Source organism: Hippopotamus amphibius, unplaced genomic scaffold (genome assembly GCF_030028045.1).
Source record: "Hippopotamus amphibius kiboko isolate mHipAmp2 unplaced genomic scaffold, mHipAmp2.hap2 scaffold_300, whole genome shotgun sequence".
Taxonomy (NCBI): domain Eukaryota; kingdom Metazoa; phylum Chordata; class Mammalia; order Artiodactyla; family Hippopotamidae; genus Hippopotamus; species Hippopotamus amphibius.
In genome coordinates, this window is record NW_026648419.1 from 828 (window position 1) to 28,116 (window position 27,289).

The 27,289-nt window shown below is 45.9% G+C and overlaps 1 protein-coding gene across 1 annotated transcript in view; it reads right to left on the minus strand.

Moving 5' to 3' along the window:
* Positions 1–1,167: 1,167 nt before the first annotated feature.
* LOC130843437 (kalirin-like) overlaps positions 1,168–27,289 on the minus strand; it is a 65,950-nt gene continuing 39,828 nt past the window's right edge. Inside the window, exons 17-23 of the mRNA XM_057719756.1 lie at positions 13,653–13,680; positions 12,975–13,146; positions 11,662–11,783; positions 10,852–10,983; positions 9,182–9,346; positions 7,351–7,429; positions 1,168–1,372 (exon numbers count right to left, since the gene is read on the minus strand). Of these exons, the coding sequence (XP_057575739.1) occupies positions 1,168–1,372; positions 7,351–7,429; positions 9,182–9,346; positions 10,852–10,983; positions 11,662–11,783; positions 12,975–13,146; positions 13,653–13,680 (903 nt within the window). The remainder of the gene's footprint in view (positions 1,373–7,350; positions 7,430–9,181; positions 9,347–10,851; positions 10,984–11,661; positions 11,784–12,974; positions 13,147–13,652; positions 13,681–27,289) is intronic.

The window sequence follows — 27,289 nt, forward strand, 5'->3', positions numbered from 1 at the left end:
TAAGTGTATTTATGAAGTCCAAAGTGACAATCTTAACTATACAGTAAATAGTAAAGCAGGCGTTCAGAATGTGGTTAATATGCATATAAATTAAACTTATTTTTATCAATTGAAAAAAAAGAAAAACAAAGCGACAATCTTACCAGCTACTACACAGCTATTAGAAAGTTAAGTATCACAAAAGGATTACAAATACTAACAGTGATAGTTTGTCTCCTCTTGTCTCTTTTCAACCAATTAAAAAATGTAGCCTAAGATGTTTGCATTTTGGCTTTCTTTTTTCCACCATAAATAAATTTATGATACATTACTGCTTCAAAGCCTCCCCGCCCCCACCATACGCCTAGACTAATAAGCACACGAGAGCAAGACTAAAATGACAGTTGAAAGCTGTAAACGGAGGTGCTTCTCTACTGAGCCGCACACAGCACTGGTCTCCAGTGTAAACATCTATCTCCTCTCCAGGTCCAGGGCCTCACGAGCACCAATCAGACGACACTTCTGTGAGGGCTCCATGCCTCTGAAAAGACTGTTCTCTTTAGCCTCTGTAAGATTTCTCTAAACCACAGAGCATGATCTCTGTTCTTAGCTTGGGGAAGGAGTGGGAAGGATGTGACCTTATTGTTCTATTCTGGGGCCCAGAAGGCAGCCCAAAGTATATGGCCGAGTATGTGGTTTGCCTGAGTTTCTAGAAAATCTGGAATGAGTGGAAGCTTTTGAAGGTAAGATTCTGCCCTTAAAAGAATTTTTTGGGTGGTCGATTGGGGATGCTATGGCAGTGGATAGAGGCACAAACCCCTCCCTTTCATTTCAGATCCACCCCTGTCAATAAACCCATTGTCAATAAGCTGTCCCGAAACCTCTGCCCAGCCCAAGAATCTGTAAGAGAAAGAGGATGAAAACTGGAGTGAGAGAGACGTGGGTACAAGTCCCAGCTTCTCCATTTCCTAGTTTTAAGGAGCTACATTTAATGATCTTCCTTGTCCTTGATTTTCTGATCTATAAAATGAGAATAACATTTTTATATGATGGAGGGGAGAGTACATGTTACACACAATATGCTGTAAACTAGAAGACACTAATTAATGTAACTGCCATTTCCATTAATTGTGGGCAAGAAATAACCCAAACAGCTGGGGGACCACCTTCGAGAGACGACACCTGTACTTACAGTTCCAAAATCAGGATGTAGGAAGTGGGGGACTCATAGGTGTCATGGAGAGTGATGTATTGGGGATGCTGCAGGTGCTGAAGTAGCGCCGCCTCGTGGGCAGCTTGCTCTTTTTTCTTCATTTTTTTGCTAACAAATTTCACAGCGACATCTTTGCGAGTAGCTTTGTGAATGCACTTCTTTACAATGGAGAACCGGCCTCTGGAAAACAAAAGGGCAAAAGTATTTTGCCAAGATTCCTCAATCAACTAGGTATCATTTTATTCAAGGATGTGAGAAGTTTTATCCAAAGTGGTTAGACAGTAACATTTTATTAGGAATCTACTTTTCCGTATTTTTAATTATAATGTTATCATTCAGAAAAACCATTTTCCTTCCTTAGCATTTTAGGGCTCTTCGAGTTGCAAAAAACTAAATATTTTCAGTCGATATATTTTTGTGTCATTTTTGAACATCAACTATGGGTTCAGTTTTCTTTTCTGCACAGAATATATTTCTATAAAATATAACTAACAATATTAAAGAAGGGAATTCTGCTTTATGACAATTTCAAAACATTTTCTAAAGAAGCAATGTTTTCATTTTATTTTATATATATGATCCTTTTGTTATGGAAAATTTCCAATATACATAAAAGTAGAGAGAAGAGTAGAACAGATCTCCTACGTACCCCGCAGCTACATACAACAATTATCAACATTTTGCCAACCTTTCATCTATTCTTTTCCCACCTCCTGCCCTTTTTCTCTCTGGAGTGCTTTACGTGCATGTTATTTCTTGCATAAATACTTGGTTTGCAGCTCTAGTTGGCAAGGACACTTAAAAATATATGACCACCATGCCGTTTTTACACCTAACAAAGTTAACTATACCTGAAATAGACACAATGGTTCCCAGACTCACCTGCAGGCCTATGGAAGGTAGTGAGAGAGTGAAATAGAAGGAGAAACTGGTCAGCAATGGAAGCGGAGAGACGGAGGGAAAGAGGTGACAAGGCAGCACCATCCATGAGGTGCTGTCCGTGAGGTATCCTAACCCAAGAGGAGAGGGATGAGCAGTCCACTCACCCAGCAGAAACGAGTGCATCAGACACCACGGTCACTACTAAGATTGTCCCACTGACTCCTTGACCCGGCTTTGTGTTCACCAAGCAACTCCCTGATAATAATAATTTTTCTTCCCTATAGATTTTCCCCAAAGAAGAGAAAGCCCTAATTAATAAAGCAAGTATTAGACAAATATTAACTGAATGCCCACTACATGCCAGACATCATTATTGGCACAGTGAACAAGTATTTGGTCAAAATGACAGTTCTGTTTTACATCATCCATTAAGAAATTGCCATTTTGGGTTTTAAAAGCACTCTCTCTTGTTTGTTTTTTATAGGTCACGCCTTCCAGAGGACTTTGGATGCAGGATAACAATTGATTGCTGAGGAGAGATCTCCTAAATGAGTGGTTATGTCTAGGCACTGCTACCTTAATTTTTAAAATATATTTTGTGTTTATCAAAGTTATGCATCCCCATAGTTTAAAAAGTCAATTATCTTTAACAAAGTTTGTTGTTAAAAATAATAGTCTCGGGCTTCCTAGGTGGTGCAGTGGTTAAGAATCCACCTGCCAATGCAGGGGACACGGGTTCGATCCCTGCCCCAGGAAGATCTCACATGCCACAGAGCAACTAAGCCCATGTACCACAACTACTGAGCCTGCACTTTAGAGCCTGTGAGCCACAACTATTGAGGCCATGTGCCACTACTACTGAAGCCCACGTGCCTAGAGCCCATGCTCCGCAACAAGAGAAGCCACGGCAATGAGGAGCCCGCGCACCACAAAAAAGAGTAGCCCCCGCTCGCCGCAACTAGAGAAAGCCCGTGTGCAGCAACAAAGACCCAACACAGCCAATAAATAAATAAATAAATAAATAAATAAATAAATAAATTTATTTTAAAAAATAAAAAATAAAAACAATAGTCTCATCCTCCACCCACCCCCATTTTTCTTCCTCTAGAGGCAGATTCATATATCACTTTAATATATTTTGCTGATTATTTAAGTATTTACTTCTATGACACCAAATACAGTATGTTTTGTATGGCTACTTCTTGATTTTTCAGTTTTAGTTATTACCTGTTGACATCCCACTATGGAAGATGAGATTTCAGTCTCTCCTTGCTTTGTCCCCATCACATAACCACTTTTCCCATCCCCTGTCTCCCCAAGAGAATTATACGTAATCAATAATGTGTTCCATTATTGCAACTATGTCAGTGTTGGTCACAGTTAAACCTCTAGTAAACTATGACTATTTTCCCTTTAAGTGGTAAAATGCATTCTTCAACCTTTTCTGACAAAGAGTGCATGGGAAATAAGTTGTTGGAGATTTGCATATCTAAAACATGCTTATTCTATATTTATATTTGTTAGTTTAGCTGGATATAATTCTAGGTTGAAAAATATTTGAAGGAATTATTCTATTGCCTTCTAACTTCTAGTGTGATTGATGATATTAACTGTTAAGGTCCAAAGTATTATTATTCCTAGTCCTTTGCATATGATCCTTATAAAAATATTTAGCTCTCTCCTCACTGAGATTTCTCCTACATTCTTTAGCTCAAGCGAACCCTTTCTGTAGTTGTGCTGGCCAGAAATATGGGATTCTGTCAGAGTTTTAGCCTCTGGCATCATCATACACTTCTACATGCATGCCCTTGGGGGTAAAAGAGTAAGGGAAAGAAGAAAGGGGAAAAGGTAGGAATCTCCCTGCTCTCTTCCTGTCTTTGGCCATAAAGATGGGTTTCTCTTGGAGATGTTGCTCTCTGTGCATGCTGCACCGTTCATTGATTTGTCCGACCCTCGGGTCAAAGCTAAGAGATCAAGGAAAAAAAACAAAAACAAAAACCCCTCAAAACGAAAAAAGCCAGAAAACTCACTGCCACTGTCTTTCTTTTTTCAGGTAATTAACTTCCCTCCCCAATCTTTTCAGAATGCTCAGATAGCTGCTATTTGTATTTCATTCAGGAATTCTAGTTGTAGTCAGTGGGAGAGAAAGGCTACCATGGGATTACTCTATCTTGGCCAGCATCAGAAGTTGGCTCATTTTGGGACTTCCTTGGTGGTCCAGTGGGTAAGACTCCTCACGCTCAGTGCAGGGGGCCCAGGTCCCATCCCTGGTCAGGGAACTAGATTCCCGCATGCATGCCACAACTAAGAAGTCCACATGCTGCAACTAAAAGCCTGCATGCCACAACTAAAGACCCCGCATGCCGCAACTAAACCTGCTGCAATGAAGATCCCGAGTACTGCAACCAAGACCCAGTGCAGCCAAAATAAATAAAATTTTAAAAAAGAAAAGAAGTTGGCTCATTTTAAAAGTTGGGGACTAAAGAGCTGTTTGGAAGCTCTGAGTATGTGAATGGAGCCTGTCAACTTGACCTTCACTGTAGTGTGATGTGAATGGACTGTTTAGTCTGGAGAAACTCCAAAGCCAGTATCTTTAAGTCTTTCCTCTTGAATTGGTCAGATTCCCCAGAGAAAGACCCTCCTACTTTCTGCCTAGAAGGTGGAGCCCTGGCTGTCCATCTCTGGAGGTCTGGTGAGTAAGAGGGCAGGGGTCCTCAGTCTCTAGCATGTATATATTCCCACAATGGCCCTGTTTGGAGTATGGTTCCATTGTCCTCAATTGTGCTGGTGTCCCTGAGAACAGAGGCACTCTGTTTCCCCCTTTCCAGAGGATAAACCTCCAGTCTTTTCCTAGATTGGGAAGGACAATCACACAGCTACCTGAAGCTGGAGAGGAGATCTGGAGCCACAATTTCCTCTCGCACGAGGTTCAGACAACCTTCCAATTTTAGCATCTTCTTTACACATATTTCCAAAAGTATGGGATGCTGCCGGTACCTGGGCCTTTGTGGAATTCTGCTGCAAAAGTTACATTGGTTCTCACTTGATCCCACAACTGACTTGGATTGAGTTTCTCAGGTCTCTTGGTCATTTGTCCTTTCACCTATTTTTCTGCTTCTAATACTTCCTATCTCTTCTTCCAATGTCCTCATCCTTATGTGCCTGTTTAAAAAAAATCCTTTACTGTAGGTTCAGTGAAGTCTCAGGAGGGAATGAGAATGGATGCCTGTGTCCAACCTGCCATCCTTATCTGGAGGCCTGGTACGGCTACCTTTTTCAATCCTGTACAGGTAACCAGGTAGCATTCCCAAGAGATAACTCTTTGGCTTCTTTAAGCTGCAATGGTGCCTATATAGTTTATTTCTGTTAAGTATGCCATGCTCAAGTGCTCTTTGCTTCTGTGGATGGGCTATGGAAGTGAATCTATTTCTTTTTTGTAATACTTAATTACTGGAGAGCTATTTTTAACAAGATAGTCATATAGATCTAGAATTCTAGGTTTAGGTGTGATAGACAAAGCTGACTCACTTATGTGGCCCTGGCACAGATATCATTTACGTATCTCATGTAAGTACCTATATGTTATATCTCCATTCTGTTAATATACAGCGTTTTAAAGGATCTTCTAAAAATATGAAGACTATACTTGGGAGAGAGAACAAGCTTCAGGTTGTTGGAGATGAAATTAAAAAAAAATTGATTGCTTTGAACAGATCAGAAAATTGATCTCCTCTTAAGAAATATCAAAACATCCATCTCTTCTAGGTAAAACATGCCTTAGCCTATGGCTATCAACAGCAAATACAGGCTTCGTGGAGGAATTAACTGGTACACCCAGGTGATGGAGCCAATTTCATTGAGAACCAGATGGGGGTTTGATTTGCTTATTATTGGGGTCACATATAGCTTCACAAACTTTAATATCATGGAGCAAACTAGATTTCCATTACTAGAACCTATTTTTGACAGAAATTGCTGTGATGGGAAACAACATATATTAGTAAGACAAGCACAGGCTTAAAAGTCAGGTAGCCTAGGGTTTGATTCCTGGCTCTACACTTCCTAGTTGTGGGATCTTGAGAAAGTTACTTAACCTCCTGAACCTGAATTTCCTTTACTGGAAATCTACTCAAATACTACCTCGTGGTGTTGTAAGGATGAGATTAAATAACTTTTATGTAATATCTGCATGGTATCCAGATACTGTATTACTCAACAAGCATCACCATCGTCACCATCACCATGCAAATTTCCACGGGCCTGTTTTTTTTTCTGTTTGGCTACACAAAGAAGACAGGAAAGTAGAGCTAAAGCTGGTTTTTGATGAAAGGAGCTGTAACAAAAGACAGTGAATTACACTGTGACTCCCGCCTAAGAAATGGGAATAAGGAGCATTTTTGCTCTCTCCACAACCTCCAGTCACAGCCACTTAGGAAATTTCAGGCATCAATCAGAGATGGAGATGATGCCAATGGCCCATTGCTAGTTGGTGCTCTTTTATTTACACATCACAGGAGGGTGGGTGACTTGCAAGATCTACCCACATTCTTTCACCTAGACCACCTGGAGACCAATACATCACAGGCATGAACCCCTTTTTTTTCCTTCCCATCAAGGATTTTGTGAGACAGGTGATACATTATTTTTCACTATTCTATTAGAAGTCACATTTTTATCCTTTTCATTTTTGAGGATATATTTTTCTAACCAAAAGAGAGAGACCTGTACCCAACAACTGGTTCTTATATATTCTTCTCAGGAACACATGGAACTTCTTATGCAAATTGACCATATACTACTCAACAAAGCCAGTCCGGACAAAAATCAAGGTATCAGTATCATATAGGCCAAATTCTCCAACCACAAAGCAATTAAATTAGAAATCAGTAGTAAGAAGATAATTTTTAAAAATCTCATACATTTGAAAATTTTAAAACATTACTACAGTTGGGTCAAAGAAAAGAATCATAGTTGAATGAAAAATACTTATTAGAACTGAAAAATGAAAATGCCACATATCAGAACGTAAGATATAGCTAAAATTGTACATTTAGAAAAGATTGAGCCTTAAATTCTTATATTAGAAAAGCAAAAAGGCTGAGAACTTCAACTTAAGAAGTTAGAAGAACCATAGAAAATACACATAAATACTCCAGTTTTTTCTTAGTATAGAGAAAATGCACTTAGTGAAAGAAACAAAAAACAGGAAAAGTTATGATTATGACGTGATGTTGTTAAGTGTTCGTGAATAAAGGACCAGAAAACTGGGTTATTACCTTCCAATTTCATTCAGCTCAGTATAAGCTGAATCAAAATTTTCCTTCCAAGAAATGGTGGCACCATCGGCAGCAGCATCTTTGGAAGAGAAAGAATCCATTTATAGAACTGAGAAAGTCGTAGAAGAATAACAAAAAAGTTAACAGAGAAGCTCTAGCATCACCCCCAAAGTAATTCTCATGACTAAATATGGAATCTAACTCAGTGGGAAAATGCCACAATTCTCTGAAATGTTATCTTAAAAAAATATTATCCAAGGGGAAACTGACACGACAGAGTCAGACTCCCCATACCATCTCCATAAATGAAGGGAAAACTCCGAACAACCAGAAATGTGACTTCTGGATGTTTTCAAATAGAAATCTGGTAGAAAAAATTAAAAGGGAGAAAGACAAACACTTTGAAAGGCCTAGAAAAGCCAGTGAGAATCAGGGCTGCGGGGAGGATACAGCAGAGAGGAAAGGGGAAGAGTTATAGGGCCAAGGAGAAACGGAAAGGAACGTGCTCAAAACATGCCAGACGCTGCTCTTTCTCACCCCTTTGTTCTCAGCGTTAATGAGCTTATCCAGTATACTGAGAAAATATACAGCTGGGCAGAATCTTTGGCGGCATTATCTTGTGTGATGCATTAATTCCCTGGCAATGCTTTATAAACACACACACACAAAAGTACGCACACCAATATCTATGTTGTCTGCTGGGGAGCAAGGCTCACGAAAAGAAGCAAAACCGAGGTAGCGGGCACCCCTGGGCGGGATGCAGGCAGCGGCTTGGGAGAAGAGTAGTCAAGCTGCACCACGTCTCTTCTGACCCCAGTCACCTCAGGCTGCCCAGACACAGCCAGGCTGCGGCTGGACACGGCTCTACCCATATTGAGTTCTAAGGAAATAGAGAACCGGGGCCAAGGTTTCCCAGTGAGTCACAGGCCCCTGGGAGCAGAGCTGAGCCCGGCTGCCAGTGGGGAGGGCCTGGCAAGCATTTCCGGAGTTAACCTCGGGGGGGCCAGGCTGCAGACGGGGGCCCTAGACGGTCCACAGCTCCCTGGAGACTCCGGGATGCCTGTAACCCAAAGACGCAGGTTCACTGTCTTTTAACTACAGGGACCTCCTCCCCCTGCCGCAACACACACAGTCCACTGCCCTGCACTGCCCCAAACCTCGCTACCTGGAGATTTCTTTAGGTTAAGTTTCCTCTTACAAAACGTCCCAGGGACCAAGGTGGCTTGGTAAGATGGGTAAAATAAGAGCCACGTTTGCAAAATGCTCATGTGCAGCTAGTTAAATGCATATCTTATTCAACGTATCCACGTTAAAATGTATCCACGTTGAAAACAAAGATACTCTGGGAGGGTTGGGGGTAGAGAAACCACAGGATACGCATTTTGACTCAAATCCTTCAAGCAGGTCGCTTTCCTCGCCCCATTTTAGACTGATGAGTGGGGCTGTCGTTGATGCTGTGAGGTACACTCAGGCTGGCAGCGGTTCCCAGGGAAGAGGAGGCTCGGTGCTCCCCTCTCAGAAGAGGCGTAGGGAGCATCCATGTGACCATGTGACTCACGGCTCCTGCCCACCCCTCCTGGTTCCTGGAGAAACACTTTACCAGCAACCTGGCAGGCCCAGGGTAGACATGGGTGGCAGATCTAACTTGAGCCCCAAACTTCATGGAAACACTCTTCATCAGGCCTCTGAAATGCTAAAGTCGACAAGCAAATCCAAGTCACCTCTAGCTCAGTGACCTGACTGCCAGCGGGCGCCAGTGCCAGTCTGTATGTGACAGTCGGCCAGGTGTCTTATCTCCCCCACCTGGGTGCTGGGCGTGGCTGGGACTCACCGTACTCTGGAAGCCGCACAAACTCCGAGGGCTCGCTGGGGAGGCTGATGCCCCAGGGGTTACTGGCACTGACTCTGAACTGATAAGGACTCCCAGGACTGAGGTCCTCGATGACAAGGTAAGTGTCCAAGGTTGAGGCTACCGACTGCTGCCAGGCCTGGGAACCTAGGGCACAGTTTCCGAGGAGAGGGAAAGAGAAAAGGCCAGAGGGACATTGTTTCAAAGACCTTCAGCAAACAAAGAAAGGAAAAGTGACACATTCCATTCAAGGGACAGTTGTGATCACCGCCTTGGGCCTTGAAAGGCTGTGGGCTAACTGTGGCAGGTTTGGGTTCAGTCTCCTAAGAGACTAAATACATCACGAGTGGGGTGAAAGCAGCTGGCCTGTAGAGTCTGTTCATTTTCAAATGGGCACGGGGGAGAGTGAAAAGACATAGAGCATGCAGAATTTACAGAGGAACACATGGCATGTTTTTAATAAGGCCAGAAAAATATAAGGTACATTAATAAGAGTGAGAGAAAATACGCATTTGGAAATTGAAACAGAATGGAAATGAACATGTACTGAGCACTATGAACACGTAAAATACTTTGGAAGGAGTCTTCCCATAATTCTCTCTTTTAACCTTCTCACTTAAATCCTCAGAAACCCGACAAGGTTGGGAGCATTAATCTCACTTTACAGATGAAGAAACTGAGGCTCAGAAAGATTAAATAACTTCCCCAAGAGAACCTAGTCCACAAGATGAGCTATGACCTGTATAGTGCCAAGGGAAAGACAGGCTTGGAGAGATGTGTCTCTCAGCTCAGCAGTGGTACCTTTGAGCTGAGTTGGAAGACAGTGAACAGCTAAAGAGAGAGGCAAACGTAAGTAGATTTATAATAGCAGAGGGCATGTTTAAGGGAAGAAAGCAGGGTTAAAATAAGAAGAGTAATGGAGAGTCGATTAAACAGAGGATTCTGGTTCTAGGTGCAAATAGTTGCTTTCAGTTCAGGTGTGTGATTCATCATGTGGTTCGGAGAAGTGGAATTAACAACTGGAGCTATGTAGCAGCTTCTCATTTCAACTAATTCTTCTTGATAATAGTTGTTTCTAACAGCTAAGGAAATGTATGCACTCTTAGCATGTAAGTGTAACAAATTTAAAAACTGAACAATTTACAAAGTCATCATACATCTACAGTGATCTCTGAATTTTGTCTGGAGGTAAAGTTGGGGGGTGGGGGTGGGGTAAAGCTCAGCTTTTGGTATCCTAGTTACTACTCTGGGAGAAAGATCACAGGTTAGCAAATGAGAGACCTGGGTTCTCATGCCAGCTTTGCCTCCTATGAACCCCAGCCTTGGGTTTCTTAACTTTCTTTAAGCTTTAGCCTCCTCATCTGTAAAATGGGTGTGATGGTCCCTATCTGGGTAATCAGGCTTGTTGAGTAGGGAGGTGCACGTGAAGGTACTTGGCAACCTGCCATGAGTCATTATCATGTTGGCAAAACACCCTGCTCAGTGTCTGAGATCAGAGGTGGCTGTGGCCCAGCACTGAGGCCTTTGTGCTGCATTGGGAGACACGAGAAGGAACAGCTGACGAAGGCGTGGAGGCAAATAGTTCTATGACTCTGAAGGACCTCCTTAAGAGAAGGAAGATAGAAAAAGAAGTGCAGGGGGAGGTGGCGCACCTTCCTCTCTGTACTCCACTGTGTAACCAGAAATAGTGCAGTTTCCTGTGCTGGAGGGAGGCAGCCAGCGGAGAATCACGGAGGTGCAGCTCCTCTCCTGGGCAATGGGGCGGTTAGGGGCGGCGGGAACACCTGCGGGGACAGAAATCAGGGTCACATGCTATTTCTGCAGAACTTGGAACTTTACACCGAGGCTGAAAGTCACCTAGGGAATGCTGACACCTAACCTGGGTCTCAAATGTTTCCTATGACCTTCTCCATCAAGTGGCACACCTTTCCCTAGGCCCGAGGGAGACCTGGGAGATACACCTTGCTGTCATAAGTTCTTCCTCAGACTGAGTGCTGCACACTGGAGAGAAAGCTTGGTCAGAAAACTAGGCTTTAGGAGGTGTGCGGCAGGGCACGGACAGCTCTTATCAAAGATTCATTCCGTTCCCGTTTGCTGGAACTTTGCTTTGGAATTTTCACAATGCACCTCTTCTTCCCCAGGTCTGAGGGAGCCCTTGTAATGTCCAGTGAAATGTTTGACTAATACAAGCTCATAGAGACAGAAAGTAGAACGGTGGTTGCCAGGAGCCAGAGGGAGGGCGGGGGGAAATGGAGAGTCGTTTAACGGGTGCAGAGTTTCAGCTCTGCAAGATGAAAAGCGTTCCAGAGATGGGTTACACAACAGTGTGAATGGACTTCACACTACTGAACTGTACACTTGAAACTGGTTAAGACAGCAAATTTTGTGCTATATGTATTTTACCACAATTACAAAATGAATATTAAAGCACAAAAAAAGTTTGACTAACAAAGAGACTGTACCTTGCACTTTAACCGTAGCAGAGGTTGACGTGGTACCATGGTCATTTGCTGCTATGCAGGTGTAAATTCCGCTGTCTTGGGGCATCAGATTGCAGATTTTCAGAGTGATTTCCCCAGAATCACTAGGGACACGAAAAGGATGCCCTTCAAACTGCAGTAATGAGACAACTGACTATCAAAGTACAAGTTGTGCTGAGCTGAGTCCTTAGGACCAAGGTCTAATCCTTGTTCTGTTACCTTTTTACACACTTGGGTGAACACCTTGCCTCTCTATCTCCCCAGTTCCACATAGAGGAAGAAAATTCTTGCCATGCCTATCTCTCAAGTTGGTTGTAAATAAGGGACAGTAGAGGAGTAAAATGAGATAAAAATTAGAACATGGCTTGAAATATATAAAGTCCTATACAAATACTGGTCCCCAATATTACTAGTATTACTGCCACCAGGCAACTTGGTCCTAAAATATTTTCAGTCCACACTCAATAATGAGTGGTACCAAAAAATGGCAAGACATGAAATCTTCAAGTATTTCACATTCTACATGTGGGACCCTCAAAATACTTAAGTGACTTTAAAGACAAGTTCCTCTACTAAATAACTTTCCCAGTAGTCCCAGCCTGGGGTCCAGGACATCAAGGGAAGAACTGCTCTGAAAGGGTTAAGTACAGAGGTCACAGCCCACTCCCTTCCCACTGGCCGTGACATAACCTGGTGATCTTCACGGCCCTCACATGCACTGACTCACGCTAAGCTCCCTGGGCCCACCGTTATTTTAGGACCTGGCCAGGGAGTCTCTGCTGGGAATACCATTTCACACGCAAAAAAGGATGAAGTGTCTTGATCCTAGCTGTTTCTTCCATAAATGTTTCTTAAGCATCTGGGGCTTGTTACTGCGTGTCCTCTGTAAGCAGCACTGTGCAGGAAAGTTCTTAATTAGTAGCAATAAATATTAACAGAAGAATTGGGAGCCAGTCAGCCAAGTGCTGTTAAATAGCCTTTGTGTAGAAGCATGCTTGTGGCTGGATTTTCTGTTTTCCATTGCACACTTTGGAGTAAATCATTTTTTTTCTTCTAAGAAAATTGTTTTTAAGTTAATGGAGGAATTGAGTATATCACCATTTCACAGGATCCCGGTGGGCACAAAGGGTCTGTGCTAGAGTAGGCTCCAGGGCAGCTCTTCTCTGGAGAGACTAAGTAACCGGAACAGGAGCTGCATCCCAGACGTAGCCTCCGGGTACCGCACTCTACCTGGGTAGTGCCTCCGGGTACCGCACTGAAGTGCTGGGGGTGCTGAGGTGGGGCTGTCAGCTTACCAGGAGGAGACGGTGTATGTAGCTGAGCTGTTGTCAGTGTCCAGGATGTTTTGGTCTGGACCCTTCCAGGTGATGGTGGGCTTTGGCCGCCCGCAGACTTTGCACTGCAGTGTCACTGTATCCCCAAGCAAGCAGGTCACATCCACTAAGGGCACAAGGAATTCTGGTGCCACTGTGGTCAAATCAACATTGACATAAATTCGCATCATTCAGGACAAACAGAATAAAAACAGCTATTTTATAACACAGCCCTCTCATTCCCCACCCATGTTGTTTAATGATTCAAATAACCTTCAGCTTAACACAGTAGAGTCACCTGTGCCCCGTGGAAAAGTATTTTTAAACTAATAAATGTTTATTTTAGAAAAACTTGGAAATATAGATTAGAAAAAGAGAAGCAAAATCTCCTTGATGTCATCACGCAGGGGTTACTGTGAACAGTCTGGTATATATCCCTTTAGACTGTATATGAACACATCTTTTCTTACAAAAAGTGGATCCCATTACACACATCGCAAGGTGTGGTCTTTTTCACCCTAACAGTGTATCGTAAGCATTTTCCTTGTCCATAAGCACAGAACTAAACCCTATTGTTTAAAGGCGCTACCTTGGTGCTGCATTTGCCATAATTTACTTAGCCAATCCCGACATACTCAATTCTCTCACTTTTTAACTCACCTTCTTGGATGAAATTTGGATTTAAGATCTGAAAAACACAAAGAAACAGAAAATTGCTTAAATCCTAAACTACTAAAAGAGCACAGGAGACTTTTATCCTAGTGAGTAAAAAGAAAATGCAATTTGGGGCGAGAAGCCCGGAGCCCAGCCCCTGTGCTCTGTGACCGCATCACTACTGCAGTAACAACAAGGGCACCTGGTTTACTTTCCCGTAGCCTCTGACTGTTCACATTCCCTCTGGGCAGCCTGGGACCCAGGCAGGTTTACTGTGACTGCAGTGCTGGGCTGGCTGCAGCTGGCCTTGCTGTCCTCTGTCACCTCACTTGTTCTTCCTCCCCGCCACATGCATAAAAACCCATTCTCCCCCACCTCAATAAGCACTCAAGCATCGTGACGGCCCTGATTCTTCCCAGCATCAGGAATTTTCAAAAAACAGAGGAACTGACATCTATTAAACTGGAAGAGTCGTGGACATGAACTAACCCAGTGGTTTCCTTCAAGCAGCTAAATGCAGCGCTTGTCTGGTTGAAGGGGGAAGAGGGAAGTCCTGTATGTCCATCCTGACCCCCCGAACTCCTCCTGTAGCCCAGGCCTCTATCAGGCAACCTGAAAACTACCGCACAGCCCTTTTGGCTGCATAGGTGATGAAACAGAGACTTCGGCTGTGCTAGCGATCTGTCTGGTCACATGGCTGGTTGGTAGCGGGACTGCTGGAGCCCTTTGCACACACCGATGTCTGCTTCGTGACACATGTATCTTCACCGAAAACCTTCCAGTCGGCTGGCCGTTACCCCTTCTTGAGAAGACGGCTGCCCTAATTTTCTCCCATCTTTTGCATTATCTCTAATCCTACAATCTGGGTCATAAAGCTGCGTGGGGTGAACAAAACCTGGGCTTCCCAGCAGAAGAGGCTGGGGCTTACCTTTTCTGTTTAATGTGAGTTTATCCTAGCTATTTAAAATTTACTATCATCACTATAAAATGAGGATAAAGAATACCTAGTACAAAGCGTTATCATGAAGATTAAATGAAATCTTGTATGCCACACAATGCTTGACAAATAACAAGTATTCAATGACTACTTAAAGATTATCTAATTCTAATCATCTCCCTTCTGCTAAGAGGCATATTGTTGCAGTGGCTTGTCTCTAATAGTTTATCTTGCAAAATTCTCCTTTCCTGCGTAAGGAAGCTAGGAGGCTCGTGTACCTTGCAAATTGCCTGTTGGGGCAGTCACACTTGTCTCCCCAATTTACCCAAGTCATAGGAACTCGGCTTATGTGTGGTTTTACCTTATACAGGCGTCTATACGAGCCCTTTGGAAAAAGATATCTCCTCCTCTGAGTTCCCCTCTGAGTCTACCACTCAGGTTTTTCACAAAGCAGGCTGAAGAAAACTCTTGCAATGCCAAGTCCTGGGGTTGAATGTCTCAAGACTCTGACCATCACACTACCCTCTGCTAGCTTCCAAAGGCCACTCACACCACTGCCCCGCCTGCTTTTAAATCAGTGGTTTTCAATCTCTGACCCCGGTGTCTTTAAAAACACACTAAAAACCAATGCCTGGGCCTCATGCCTAGAACTTTTGTTTTAATTGGTGTGAAGTGGGGTTGGGATGAGCAGTTTTAAAAGCTGCGTCAGGTGAACCCACGTGCAGCCTGTCGAGGAAAGCTGCCGAAAGTTCCCCTCCATCCAAGGGAACAGACCTCAGGTAAAGCAACTTCCTGCCCCTGAGACTTTTCTGGGGTGGAGTGGGGGATGCATGGGGGCATTTGGTAAAAGTGACTACTTTTCCCACACCTTAGAAACCCCTCTCTGTGAGGAGACCCTGGAGCACGGTAGGGGGAGAAGTGTAAAGATTTGCTCCAGTTGAAAAACGAACTAAACTACCAGAACTCGTGGTGGGTAGCCCAGCATCGCTTGTGGGGGTGCTAAGGGAGCCATAAGTGGATCCACCTGGCTTAGGTGAGGTGGGAGGATGACACTGAACCAGTCATTTCACAAAGAAAAAGAAACCAGGAGTATTTCCTAAATGTTAATAGTGGTTTTCTTGGGGTGATTGCGATGAAGGGTTGCTGTCCCGCATTGAAAACACATTGCTTCTCCAGGCTGCTGTAAGATTTTGTGGATACAGAGATGCTAAGACATAGGTCCTTGACCTCAGGATTTATAAAACATCCGAATGTTGGGTGATTTTTTTTTTTTCATCTTACCTAGGCTTTCCAGATATTCTGCAGTCAGTATGTTTCACTTTTGTAACAATTTTTTTTTAAAGGAAAAAAGGTTCAGTGAGAGTTATTAGACTGTAAGTTCTTCAAAGACAGGAATCATTTGTCATTCCTCTTTGTGCCTCAGGCCCAGAGCCCCCCGTCTGCCACGCCATGGGCACTTAATACAGGTGGGTTGAATGAACAGTTGACCTATGTCCTCAGTTCCATTCTCCCACGAATTTAGGACAGATTCATACATAGAATCTGGAAATAGGGCCAAAAGATCTGTAACACAATTACTTCTGGGTATATTACTAATAAAATACTTGACTAGAGTCTGTTTTCAAACACAATGGAATGCAAGCTTTTTGGGAAATGATTAAAAAACAACAAAATCCACGGCGGCCATGGCCCCTGAGAGAGGAGGGTCTTAGCGGTGTGGGGCGCAGGAGGGGCGGTAAACTCCCGGAGCAGGCAGAGCACACGATATCCAGACCCTAAGCCAGACAGACTTTCTTGCCTCGAACAGCATTCCCAAGCAGCTGAGGCCTCGGTTTCATCTGTAAACTGGGGACGATAACGCGAACCTGGACAGCTGTTTGACAGAAGGGCTCAATCTATTTGATGACGGTTTCCTGAGCTGACCCGTGGTTAGGCGGTGGTGGCCGGCAGGGGCGAGGCAGAATGCCCACCACCCTCAGTGGGCCAACGGCCTAGTGGGAAAGATGGAATTAAATGACACGCAGTGTCCGGGACGGTGCCTGGCTGATGTCGACAGCCAGCCTCCGGCAAACACGGAGCACCGCCCTCGCCCTCATCCTATCCCCGCTCGACCAGGACTCCAGCGTGGAGAAGATGTGGGAACGCTGACAGCTTTGCTCGATGGCCTGCATTTCCCATCTTGACGGGAATCCACGAGGGAAAAAGACAGCGAGTCCACACCAGGAGATGCAGGGAGGAGAAAGCTGACAAAAGCAAGAGACAAACGGCAGATTCCTACATTATAAAAAAGTGGGGTTTCACAAACCTGCCCTGTGGCAGTGCTTTTATAAACACCCCAAACGGCTGCTTAGAGAACTTCTTACCTTATTCCTCGTTCTCGTCACAACCCCAACTGTGTTGAATGTACTATTAAACACAGGCAACGTTTAAAAAGAAAATCTTCCCAGCTTCAGTGCACACCTCAGTGGGGACTTGGAGAGAAAGGCTGCCGGTGCGGCTTAACTGCAGGTTCTCTGCCTGGGGGTGGCGTGTGGAAGGCATCCGTCCTCACGCCGCTGCCTCTTGGCTGGTCCGGATGTTGCTGATAATGGTGATACCATGGCTGATTTGTGTAGCCTTGCATGGTTGGCATAAACTCCTCCAAACTCCTTCCTTTGCTCCTCCAAAGCCCTGGGAGAAAGTGCCGAGCAGCTGTTACTGATTCTCATTTCCAGAGGAGACAGGGAAGTAAGCGTAACATCATGGAGACGGTGACGGGGGACTGGCTCCCGGAGCTCTTCCCCCCTCAGCCTCCGTGTTCAGGGCAGAGGCAAGGTCTTGGGAAAAGCATCGTGAGGCTTTGTCATCGATGTCAAAGGCCTGCCTGCTGACCTTTGCTCCCCATCTTTGCTCTCCACCTCATCTCTACCCAGTCCTCCTCTTCAAACGCCTCCAGCAAGGACAAGGCGCCTGGAAAAGCCCACCTTGTTTTTCTAACTGTGACTCTGGGTATGCCCATCGGAGAGTCCTCCCTTGCTTTTTCCTGCTCTGAAGCAAGTCCGAGTGTGAACGGGAGGAGAGTCACGCCAGCCTTCTCACCCTGTGTCTTTGTATCTGCCGTGGCCCACGCGGGCAAGGACCACGTTTCATTCACTGTCCTTGCCTCGGAGCCTAGCGCAGCACCCGGCCCGTAAGGGCTCCACTGATATTTGCCAAACCCATGAAACTTTGAAACGGTGGGGTCCTAATTTGGGGGAGGAGAGTTGAGAAAAAATGCCTTGCCGTGAACGCGGAGTGTTTTCCTATTTCCATTAATCTGGAATGTGACGTGGAATCTTGTTGGTCAGTTAGCGTCTGAGATTCAGCCAGCAGTGACCTTGCCCTCCTCTCTGCTCTCCCAGAGGCTGGGCCCCCTGGCTCTGCTCACATGCTGCCAGCTGTGAGCACACCTTCCCTGCATGTTAACTGCCCCACCAGGCTTTCTCTCCCAGCCCCCGCTGAGGTCTGCACCGAACCCTTTGAAGATAGTAGTAACCTGTTCACGTGTTTTTCGTCATGTTGCTTCACACAGCACCTTGCACATAGCAGAAGGTCAAGTAGAATTTGTCAAACCGCATTAACTGAGGTCACTCGATGAGCAGACTAGAATGTAGGTCTCCTGACCACCGGGTCTAAAGACCATCGGTGGTGTGGGCAGAGACCCGTGGTATCAGCCTGGGACCCCAAGGGTTAATCATCAGATGCACATATTTCTTGAAACCTAACGTTTTCCTTCCTCAGAAACAGTTTGGGGGCCCATGTGAAGTGGTGGCGGGGCAGGAGGAGAGATCTGGAATCCAAAATGGAAGCGGCAGTGGAGCAGGGATGACGTTGTTTGCATAAAATGCACGATCTCTCTCTCGGGGGACCCAAGTCCAGGAGGAGGCTAGTATAGACGGCGTGGGAAAGAGCGGCTTGGGAATCTGGTTTTATTTGAACAGCAGAGGGCGGCAGGTGGTAGTGTGTCCTCCTAGAACCACCACAATGAGGCCCATCAGCAACTCAGATTCTTCCTTCTGGGGAGAATTCCAATTGTTTTCTTGATTTTTCTTCAAGATGGGAGGGCAGTGAGGTGACAGGAAAGAATTACAGGTGAAGTCAACCAGCAATGAATAACAAGCTGAACGTTGAGGAAGTCTGGAGTCTATTTTTCTTGCCAGTGTCCAAGTTTCTGACCCCAAGACCTGAGAGTGAGGGTAAAATCCCATCTGTCTAGATAACCAGGTGTCAAGTGACTCCAGAAGAAAAATACCTGTTTTTTCCAAATCCCTCATCACCTGTCACAAAACACAGTTCAAAACTACATATTGAGGATGCTGAGAGGATAAAAATGGTCAAAGCAAACCAAATGTCCTAAACTCAACTCAGAGCTACCTTGAATGAAACAAAATTTCTATATTCTGTCTCTTCTTTCTATTCTCTTTGTGCTTATTTCACGTGAATCTGTGTTCAGACGAGGAAAGGGATTTTAGATTATTTTAGATGATGAGATTTGGCAATAAAATGAACAGATACCAGAAAACATTTCTCTAAAAATTTAGAAAATATTCCAGCCTCTGCTCATTTCTCAGACGATGTAAAACAAGTTGTAATAAAAAAACATATGAATGCAACCCAATCCTGAACAGCAACGGAATTCTCTCTGAACTAGTTCTTCACTTCCCAAGTGTTTCCATTATCATTTAGTTCTGAGTACTTTTCTTCAACCATGATTTTTTTCTTTGACCCAACTGTAAAAGATATGTTTTAAAATTTACAAATATATGAGATTTTTTAAAAAAGTATCTTCTTGCTACTGATTGCTAATTTGATTGCATTGTAGTTGGAGAATGTGGTCTATACGATACTGATTCCTTGATGTTTGCTGGGACTTGCTTTATGAATAGTACATGGTCAATTTTTATAAAAAGTTCCACGTGTTCCTGAGAATGCTAAGCACTAATTGGTGGGTAGAGCTATGAATGTCCACGTGTCAAGTACATTGTTTCATGGGAATTCCTAGTCCAAACCCTTCTCCTAGGCCTCCTTGGTATGTTGCTTAGAGACCATTTAGTGTGTTCAAAAATAAAAAGGATAAAAATACGACTTCAACAGAATAATGAAAAAAAAATCTATCACCTGTCCCACAAAATAGTAGAGGCGAAAGGAACGAAAAGGTGGTTTACTGCTGTGCATGCGTTGGTCTCCCTGTGCTGTCAGCACAGAGGAGTCTGTCGGGAGGGGCAGGGGTTGCAGCGGTGGTGATCACGTCCCTTCTCTAACTCACATTTCCAACTTGGAAGCCAAGGTCTTGACTTTGAACATTCAAAGTCCTTATGGATGAATGTTCTGAGGTCTCCTTCCTCAATGATCTGACCTTGACCATACCCCTATCCCCCAAACTTCTTTTTCTTAATGAATGAATTTTATTGGCGGTGTTGGATCTTCATTGCTGCGAGCCGGCTTTCCTCATAGTGAGTGGGGGCTACTCTTCACTGAGGCATGCGGGTGTCTCATTGCAGTGGCTTCTCTTGCTGCGGAGCACAGGCTCTAGCACGTGGGCTTCAGTACTTGTGGCACATGGGCTTAGTTACTCCGTGGCATGTGGGATCTTCCTGCCTGGACCAGGGCTCGAACCCGTGCCCCCTGCATTGGCAGGCACATTCTTAACCACTGCGCCACCAGGGAAGCCCACCCCCAAACTTCTTTTACTGAGTGAAACACCTTCCCAGGGTCTGCAGAGCCACAGCAGGTTACAATGTGCTCGGACAGGGGAGAGTGGAAGGCTGATGTGTGGGAATTTGCAGGCCCAAAGCCCCTTCCCTGACACCCCTGAGCTGTACTCAGCTGCTGTCGTTCCCACCTCCCCCACGGCTGCTTCCCTGCCTTTCCACTAGCTCTCCCTCCTCTCCCTGTCCAGCACCAGGGCCAGGTATTTACCATCTTTCACTAGATCTATCACATCAGCCCTCCAACACGCCCGCCTGTCCCCACTGTTCTCAGTGAGGTGCCAGTGATCTCCCTAAAGTCCGGAATGAATCATCCGCACCCTGCCCAGCAAACTTTGACTGCACCTCACTGTCTGCTGGATCAGGGCCAGGCTTCCTACGTCCCCTGAGGCCTTCAGGTTCTGGTTCCCACTCACCTGTCAGGCTTTAGCTCCTACCACTCTCCCCACACACCTAAACCCCAGGTACCCAGACAGCGGTCTCTTCTCAAAGTGTGCCAGGCGCTCTCATACCTTTGCTCAAGCCCTTTCCTCACCCTTCAACCTCTCAAGACTGTTTCTGTCCTATCCGTCCCTCCAACCCAGCCCCTGCCATCGTGTGAAACCAACGACCATGCTCACAGGCATCGGGGGAGACAGGTGTGAATACACAGCCTTGGGGAAGTTACTCAACCTCCCTGTGCTCTCTCACCCATAAAACAAAAACAATGATGATAGTAGCCATGTCACGGTGCCATTGGGAGGCAAGGATTCCGTGTGGAGCCAGGTACGTTGGAAAGGCTGAAGAACAGCAGCTACCCTTATTAGCCGAGTGCCTGAGTGGGTATTTAAATATTCACTGAATGAGTACATGAATGGCTGCAGGCCTCCATCAGAGCAAGTGTCAAAGTCTGCTGTGTAACATAGGCATGTAACCAAAGCTGCCTCCCTCCACCTGAGGGTAAGCACTGGGAGGGGCCTGATCTTACACAATTTGTTGGCCCTTCATAGCACTCACTGCACTGCCTGTGTCAGCCAGTTTTCTTGAAATTGGACTGACTAGGAAATCACGTTGAGCGAGCCTGTAGGTGGAGCTTGATGGCACAGGGTGTGGGCAAGGGAGGTGGTGACCTTTGCTGCTCTAAGAGCCGGCTCTTAGAGCGACTTCTCCTGGGTCAGTGGCCCCTTGTCATCGCATTAGTGTGTGACATAAATGAAACGGGCCAGGCCTGCAGACGCGGCTGAGGGCGTGCCGGGTGACTGTGCGGGCCTGAGAAACCCATTCAGTCGTTTCCAGCCCTTGAGGTCGGACCTCTTTCTTGGCTGCTACGGCTGGACTCCTGAGTCACTGGGCAAGGGTGTGGTGGGGACAAATAATTACCCCAACTGTCAAGGGATTAAAAAAGCTGTTGAGGAAGAAATACACCTCCAGCAAGCAAGTGTGCAACAGGGGAGGCCTGAACCTGACCCTCCTTAAGAAAGTACTCGAGCCTCACTCGGAGAGCAGGCTTCCTCCCTACCACACACCAAGTGCGGTCTCTCAAAGCACCACAATCAAGACCTGTGCTTTCCACTGGTTGTATGACCACGACCTTTCCGAACCTGTTTCTTCTAAGAAGGTAAGAAAACCCCATCTTCACCAAGAGGCTGGAAGAAACAGAAAGCATAGCAGACATGTAGAAGATCTTGTAATTAATTCTCCCAGGAGGGAGCAATGCCAGCTCCAGCCAGCTAAGCGCCCTGCTCCCCAGAGGCAGAATATAAAGCAGTCCGCAGGTAGAGTTAGAACAAAGCTAGGCAAGAAGAGTCCGTCTCCAGGCTCAACCCACTAGATCTATTACGAAGAAAATATTTTCTAAAAATAAAACAGAGGAATGTGATGCTTCACTTTCTTTTCTCCAAAGAGCTCTTTTCATAAAAAATAAAATTTTTTTAAAAAATTCTTCTTATAAAATGCAGAAGCAGACACCGGTGGAAACACCAGCAATGCCAGGAGGTCAGTCACCCGACTAGGGGTGTAAAAGTTTCCTTCAATCTGTCTGGCCAGGTTATTTTGAAGCTCTGAATCTGGGACAAGGCGCCAAGGCAGCTGAGGTGGGAGCAGCAGGCTAGCTCTTTGAAGACGTGGAAGCTGGGCCTGGGGAATTGTGGGTTTGGGGAGGGAAAGAAAGGTCAGCTCTGGCCACTCAAGTCCTTCCCAGAGCTGGAAGTGGACACTGCAGCTGGGTCTCGGGAGGAACTGTACTGAGGCCATTCCCACCACACCTCCTGCAAAGCAAGTTTCAGGGGCAAAGCACAGAATCTTCTACTTTCTCTTCTGTTGGGGTCTCATTGTTCTCAGAGTCAGAAGTTCAGGAGAGCCAAGGCTTTTGATGTCACACCTTAGATCTGCACGAGGCTCAAAGGGTTCACATAAACACCCGCGCCCCCGGAGCTGTGCGACCTCCCACAGAGAAACCCAAGGCTCAGATATGCCGACTGGCCCGAGACCTCACAGCACACAGTCCCCAGACTTGAGTCCAGGTTTTCTGCTCCCGTTCTAGTGTTCTTTCCATGTGATACTGCCTTTGTGTGGTTTTTAAGTCCTACTTCAGCCTTGGAGGGCTGGGATGGGCAGAAAAGATATTCCTTTTCGTTGAGCTTAAAAACTGAATAACACATTCACAGAGGAAAACTGGCAATGGAAGGCAGGTCTTCTTGTCTGCAAGGATCTGTGTTTTAGATTAAAAACAACCTGGAGGTGAAGAGGGGGGACTCTAAGGGGGGAGCACGATGATGTCGGGGGGAACAAGGGCCAGCGAAAACCGGAAACTGCACCCAGGGTACCTGCTCATTTTTCAACTTCCTCTGCCTTAGTTCCCTCTTTAAAAAGTCTCGGAAGGGGCTGGAGGGATGGAGAGTCAAGGGGAGTTATTGCTCAGTGGGTGCAGTTTCAGTGTGGGATGATGAAACAGTTCTGGAAATGAATGGTGATGGCTGTACAACACTGTGAAAGCATTTAATGCCACTTAAAAAAGATAAAAATGGTAAATCTTATGTCGTGTATATTTTACCACAATAAAAAATAAAGACATGAAGGGTATAGGGTTAACTAAAGGTTTCCAAGTTTCTGTCAACTCTGAAAGTCTATGATTCTTACCCTAATTATAAATTTCCTTCCAAACTAGCTTTACCTTTCCAAGTGCTTTCTCTCCCACAGGATCCCAAGCCGGTTCTTACACAGCAAGCACCCCCTGAGCTAAATACTTCGTGGCTGGCACTGGGACCGCACTTAGCCTGTGTTGTGGATGAGGCTGGCCCCACGTCAAATGGCTGGGGCAGAGACGCAGTCTTTCTGGAATCTGACAACCTCTTACTCTGATGGACTGACCATCTCTGCTAAAAGTGGTATTGGGCATTAAAAAAAATCAAGATGCATTTCATTAACTGGACTTCACATAAGAGGTGAGCTGAAGACCGAGGCCCAAGTCTGGGAGGTTGGGTCAGGCCTTCCTACTCCTGAGTCTGCTGTGGGCAAGTGGCAGTGTTGGGGCTGGAGGGTAGGTGCCAAAACCCAAGCACCGACGGTCTTCAAACAACCTTTCAGAGGTAGCACGGATGTGGGAATCCAGCTGTACTGGTAGGTACACGTCACCCACCCTGCGTAGCCTAGGTCCTAGGAGAAATCCCGCACAGCTCAGAAAAAAATCCAGACTTCTCCGAGACGGGTGTTCACTGAGAGCGCAGGTGCTGAGCCTGAAGCCTCCAGCCCTGACTCCAGCCAGGGTGTCAGTGCAGACACCGGGCAGGGCAGGGGCAGGAGCTGGCAGGTGGGCATGTGGTGCCCAGCTCACCATCACGCCTGCCCACCTTACCGATAAAAGGCCATCAGCAATCTAAGTTCTACTGGAAAAAACGAATTCAGATTCACCTGTTCCCAAGAGAGCTCAGTGTCTGATTTTTCAGCCTGATTTGATTCTCCTTCCACAAAGAGACATTTCTCTCATGTATAACGTCCCCATCCACTGTCACCCCCAAAGTGTAATCAGCGCAGTGTAAAGAAGAAAGCTGAACTACGGACAGACCCTTGTTATCTTTAGAATGGTCCCCTCTGAGGTGTGCTCATGGGTCAGCAGGAGGGAAGGGGCTGTGGGCCACGAGGGGACTGCACAGACCCAGAGCCAACCCTGCAGTGGCTGGTGGCGTGGCCTGTGGTGCCGGGAGTGGGAGAGGGAGTTGTACTTGAGAATATTCACGAGTGTGTTTCTTTCTACAAGGGAAGGGGAAAGTTGTACACATTAGAGCAGAATTGCCTCCCTTTACATAAGTGGGTGTTCTCGGAAAGTTTTGTAAATCATATTGTTAGGATTCAAAGTGCTCTATGTTCCTCTTAATTAGCTTTCAAGGACGTGCCTGTATGTCTCCCTAAAATGGTATGTTGGGACATATGCCCGTCCTGAGGGTAGCAAGCAGCTGGTGTGTAAGCAAAGACCCCAGGAAACGGCTCCTTAAAGGAACCCTTCAACCCGCCAATTGAGAACAAGTAAAGAATGCTTTGGAAGTGACATTCACACAGATAAGAGCCTATGCATGGATAGACTTGGAATCAACGTGCTGGTATCAGGTCAAGGGTGGGCAGTCAGCAGGGCAGGACTTCGCATTCAGAGATCTAACACTGAGCGGTGCACGGGGTAAGTGGCGGAGGCGTCAGCTGGGGGACCAGGCCCAGGGGATCTTAGCACAGGCCACAGGAGGTGCAGTTCAGCTCAGCAGGGCACAGGGACATGCTGCCAGCGAGACAACACCTATTGCAGTCATCAGGTTCAAAAGCCCAGAGTGAGGCTGGGGGCCAGGCTGGGCTTGGTAGCAATGTCCAAAGCTCTCAGTTTAATAGCAAGAGTCCTTTATGAGCTGGCCGGCCCACCTATTTCTCAAACTGGGTCTTTCAGGTATAACTCTTTTCAGTAGGCACCCCCAGCCACTTTCTTCTACGACGGACATTTCAATAAAGCGCTACCTACCTATCCCTTGAGAAAATTCTCCACTCACATTAAGTAGGCTGGCTTTCTATATCTTATTTGTTTTCTGTGTCTGAAAATACTAGCACTGCCAAGATGCTTGCTTTTCCTTGGCACCTGCTTATGTGCTCAGAGTTAATTTCAACACGGCGACACGGTTCAGAAGAGCTCGCTGGTCCCTGCAAGGATCCACATGGACTATACGAGGGCTGCAGGCACACCGACTACAGAAACATTGGGTTAACCAGAATATTTGCAGCTTCCAACCACCTGCCCCCTCAAGAGTTCCAGTTCTGCCTCAACTATTACACTTGAAAACTTCTCAGGCATGCATCAACACAATTTTTGGCTCTCTTCTGTTCAGCACTGACATCCTAACACTTTTCCACATGTACCCACAGCACCTCCCTGGGACCCATCCACTCAGCTCAGGCAAAGGGCTGCAAGCTCCGGATGAACAAGAACCCTAGAAATGTGTGCAATTCACAAAGCAGGACTAAGACAAGTGCACGTGCAAGCTTTCGCTTCTCTAAATGCTGAATGGAGCATCAGATTACATCAGTTAACCTTCTCCGTGTATGTTGCCTACCTGGTCCCACACCTCCCTGTGCCCAATTCCTCCTTTGAAGAGCAGAGTGGGAATGTCACTCTTCTCCCCCAGTCCACCACAGGTGAAAAAGGCCCCAAATTGCCAGATACTTGGCTTTCCCCTCTGCCTGGCCTTCCTCCAGGGATTTGCAGATGACATTTTCAGTACATGCCAGCAACACTTAGGTCTGGAGATACAGGTGCCATGGGGCATCTTTAAGCTGTCAGGTGTGGGCTCCCTGGGAGCTGGGGCCTATCTTATGAAATGCAAGGAAAGCAGAGCCAGAAATTTCCCCCGCCTTCCTCACTCTCTGAGCTACATTTAGGCTACGAATGCCATATCCACTTCCTCCCACAGAGGAGCACTGCACTGGCCCACATCTGCCAGATTTAGCTCTGTGGCAACACCCCAGAGCCACAGGCGACTATTTTACCCTGGCAGAACTCCCACTTTCAGCCACTCGTCTCCGTCCTGATTCAACTCAGTTGGCGTCTCCCACTGCTGCCTCACCCCCCGCTGGAGTCACATGGTCTTCCCTGGCCTTTGTGGTGCTTGTCACAATGTGGTGGTGGCTTTCTTTGGGATTAGGTCAAATGAGAATAAGAATAATAAAGGTCTATCTAGTTAAGTGAAAGCGTAGGGCTATAAAAAGGAAAAGGTTTAAAAAAATATTCTGTATTTTGTGCACAGAAGAAATCTCTAAACTTTTATCCATTATGGGGGATGCGGGCACAGATTTGGAGAAAAACATTTCAATTTACTCTGAAAGACAAAATGGCAGGGAAAGCCAGGTTTGCTTCAATTCTGTAGGATTTGTAAATTTATGTCCCTTGTCACTCAGTGGCAAGCCACACGAGAGTCCTATTTCTATAACCCCAAAGAGTTCCCGGCCTAGAAGGAGTTGGAAGTTGACTGGATGTTCTTGCTGGTGGAGGTTTTGGTTTCACTCCCACGTCCCTGTAACCCTGGAGTATGAGAAAGGTTCACAGGCAGGATTTCAGCCTCTTTGTCTCTAGAGAGGCCTCTGCTAGGCCCAGGGAGGGAGGCTGTCCCCAGGGCCCTTTTCCTTCCCAGCAGGAACAGCCACTGCCCAGGAGCCCTGGGGGCTGGGGAAGGGCGGGTTCCAGAGTTCCTGCCACGGCTCCTCATTTGCTATCGGCCAGCTGTACACAGCGACTAGGGGCCAGGCCATCCCCAAACCATCCCTCATCCTTGATTGTACTGGAGCCTTCAGGGAGGAATAAGTCCCAGAAGAAACAGAGCATAAAGGGGAAAGAAAAAAAGAGGGGAAAGGGAGGAAGGAGAAACTGAAACAAATGGGTTCTTATCCACTCTTCATAATACTATTTTCTATGAGAAAAAATGTTTTCTAAGTTTCCAATTATGAAGCTGGATGCTTTCTACACAAAGTCAAAT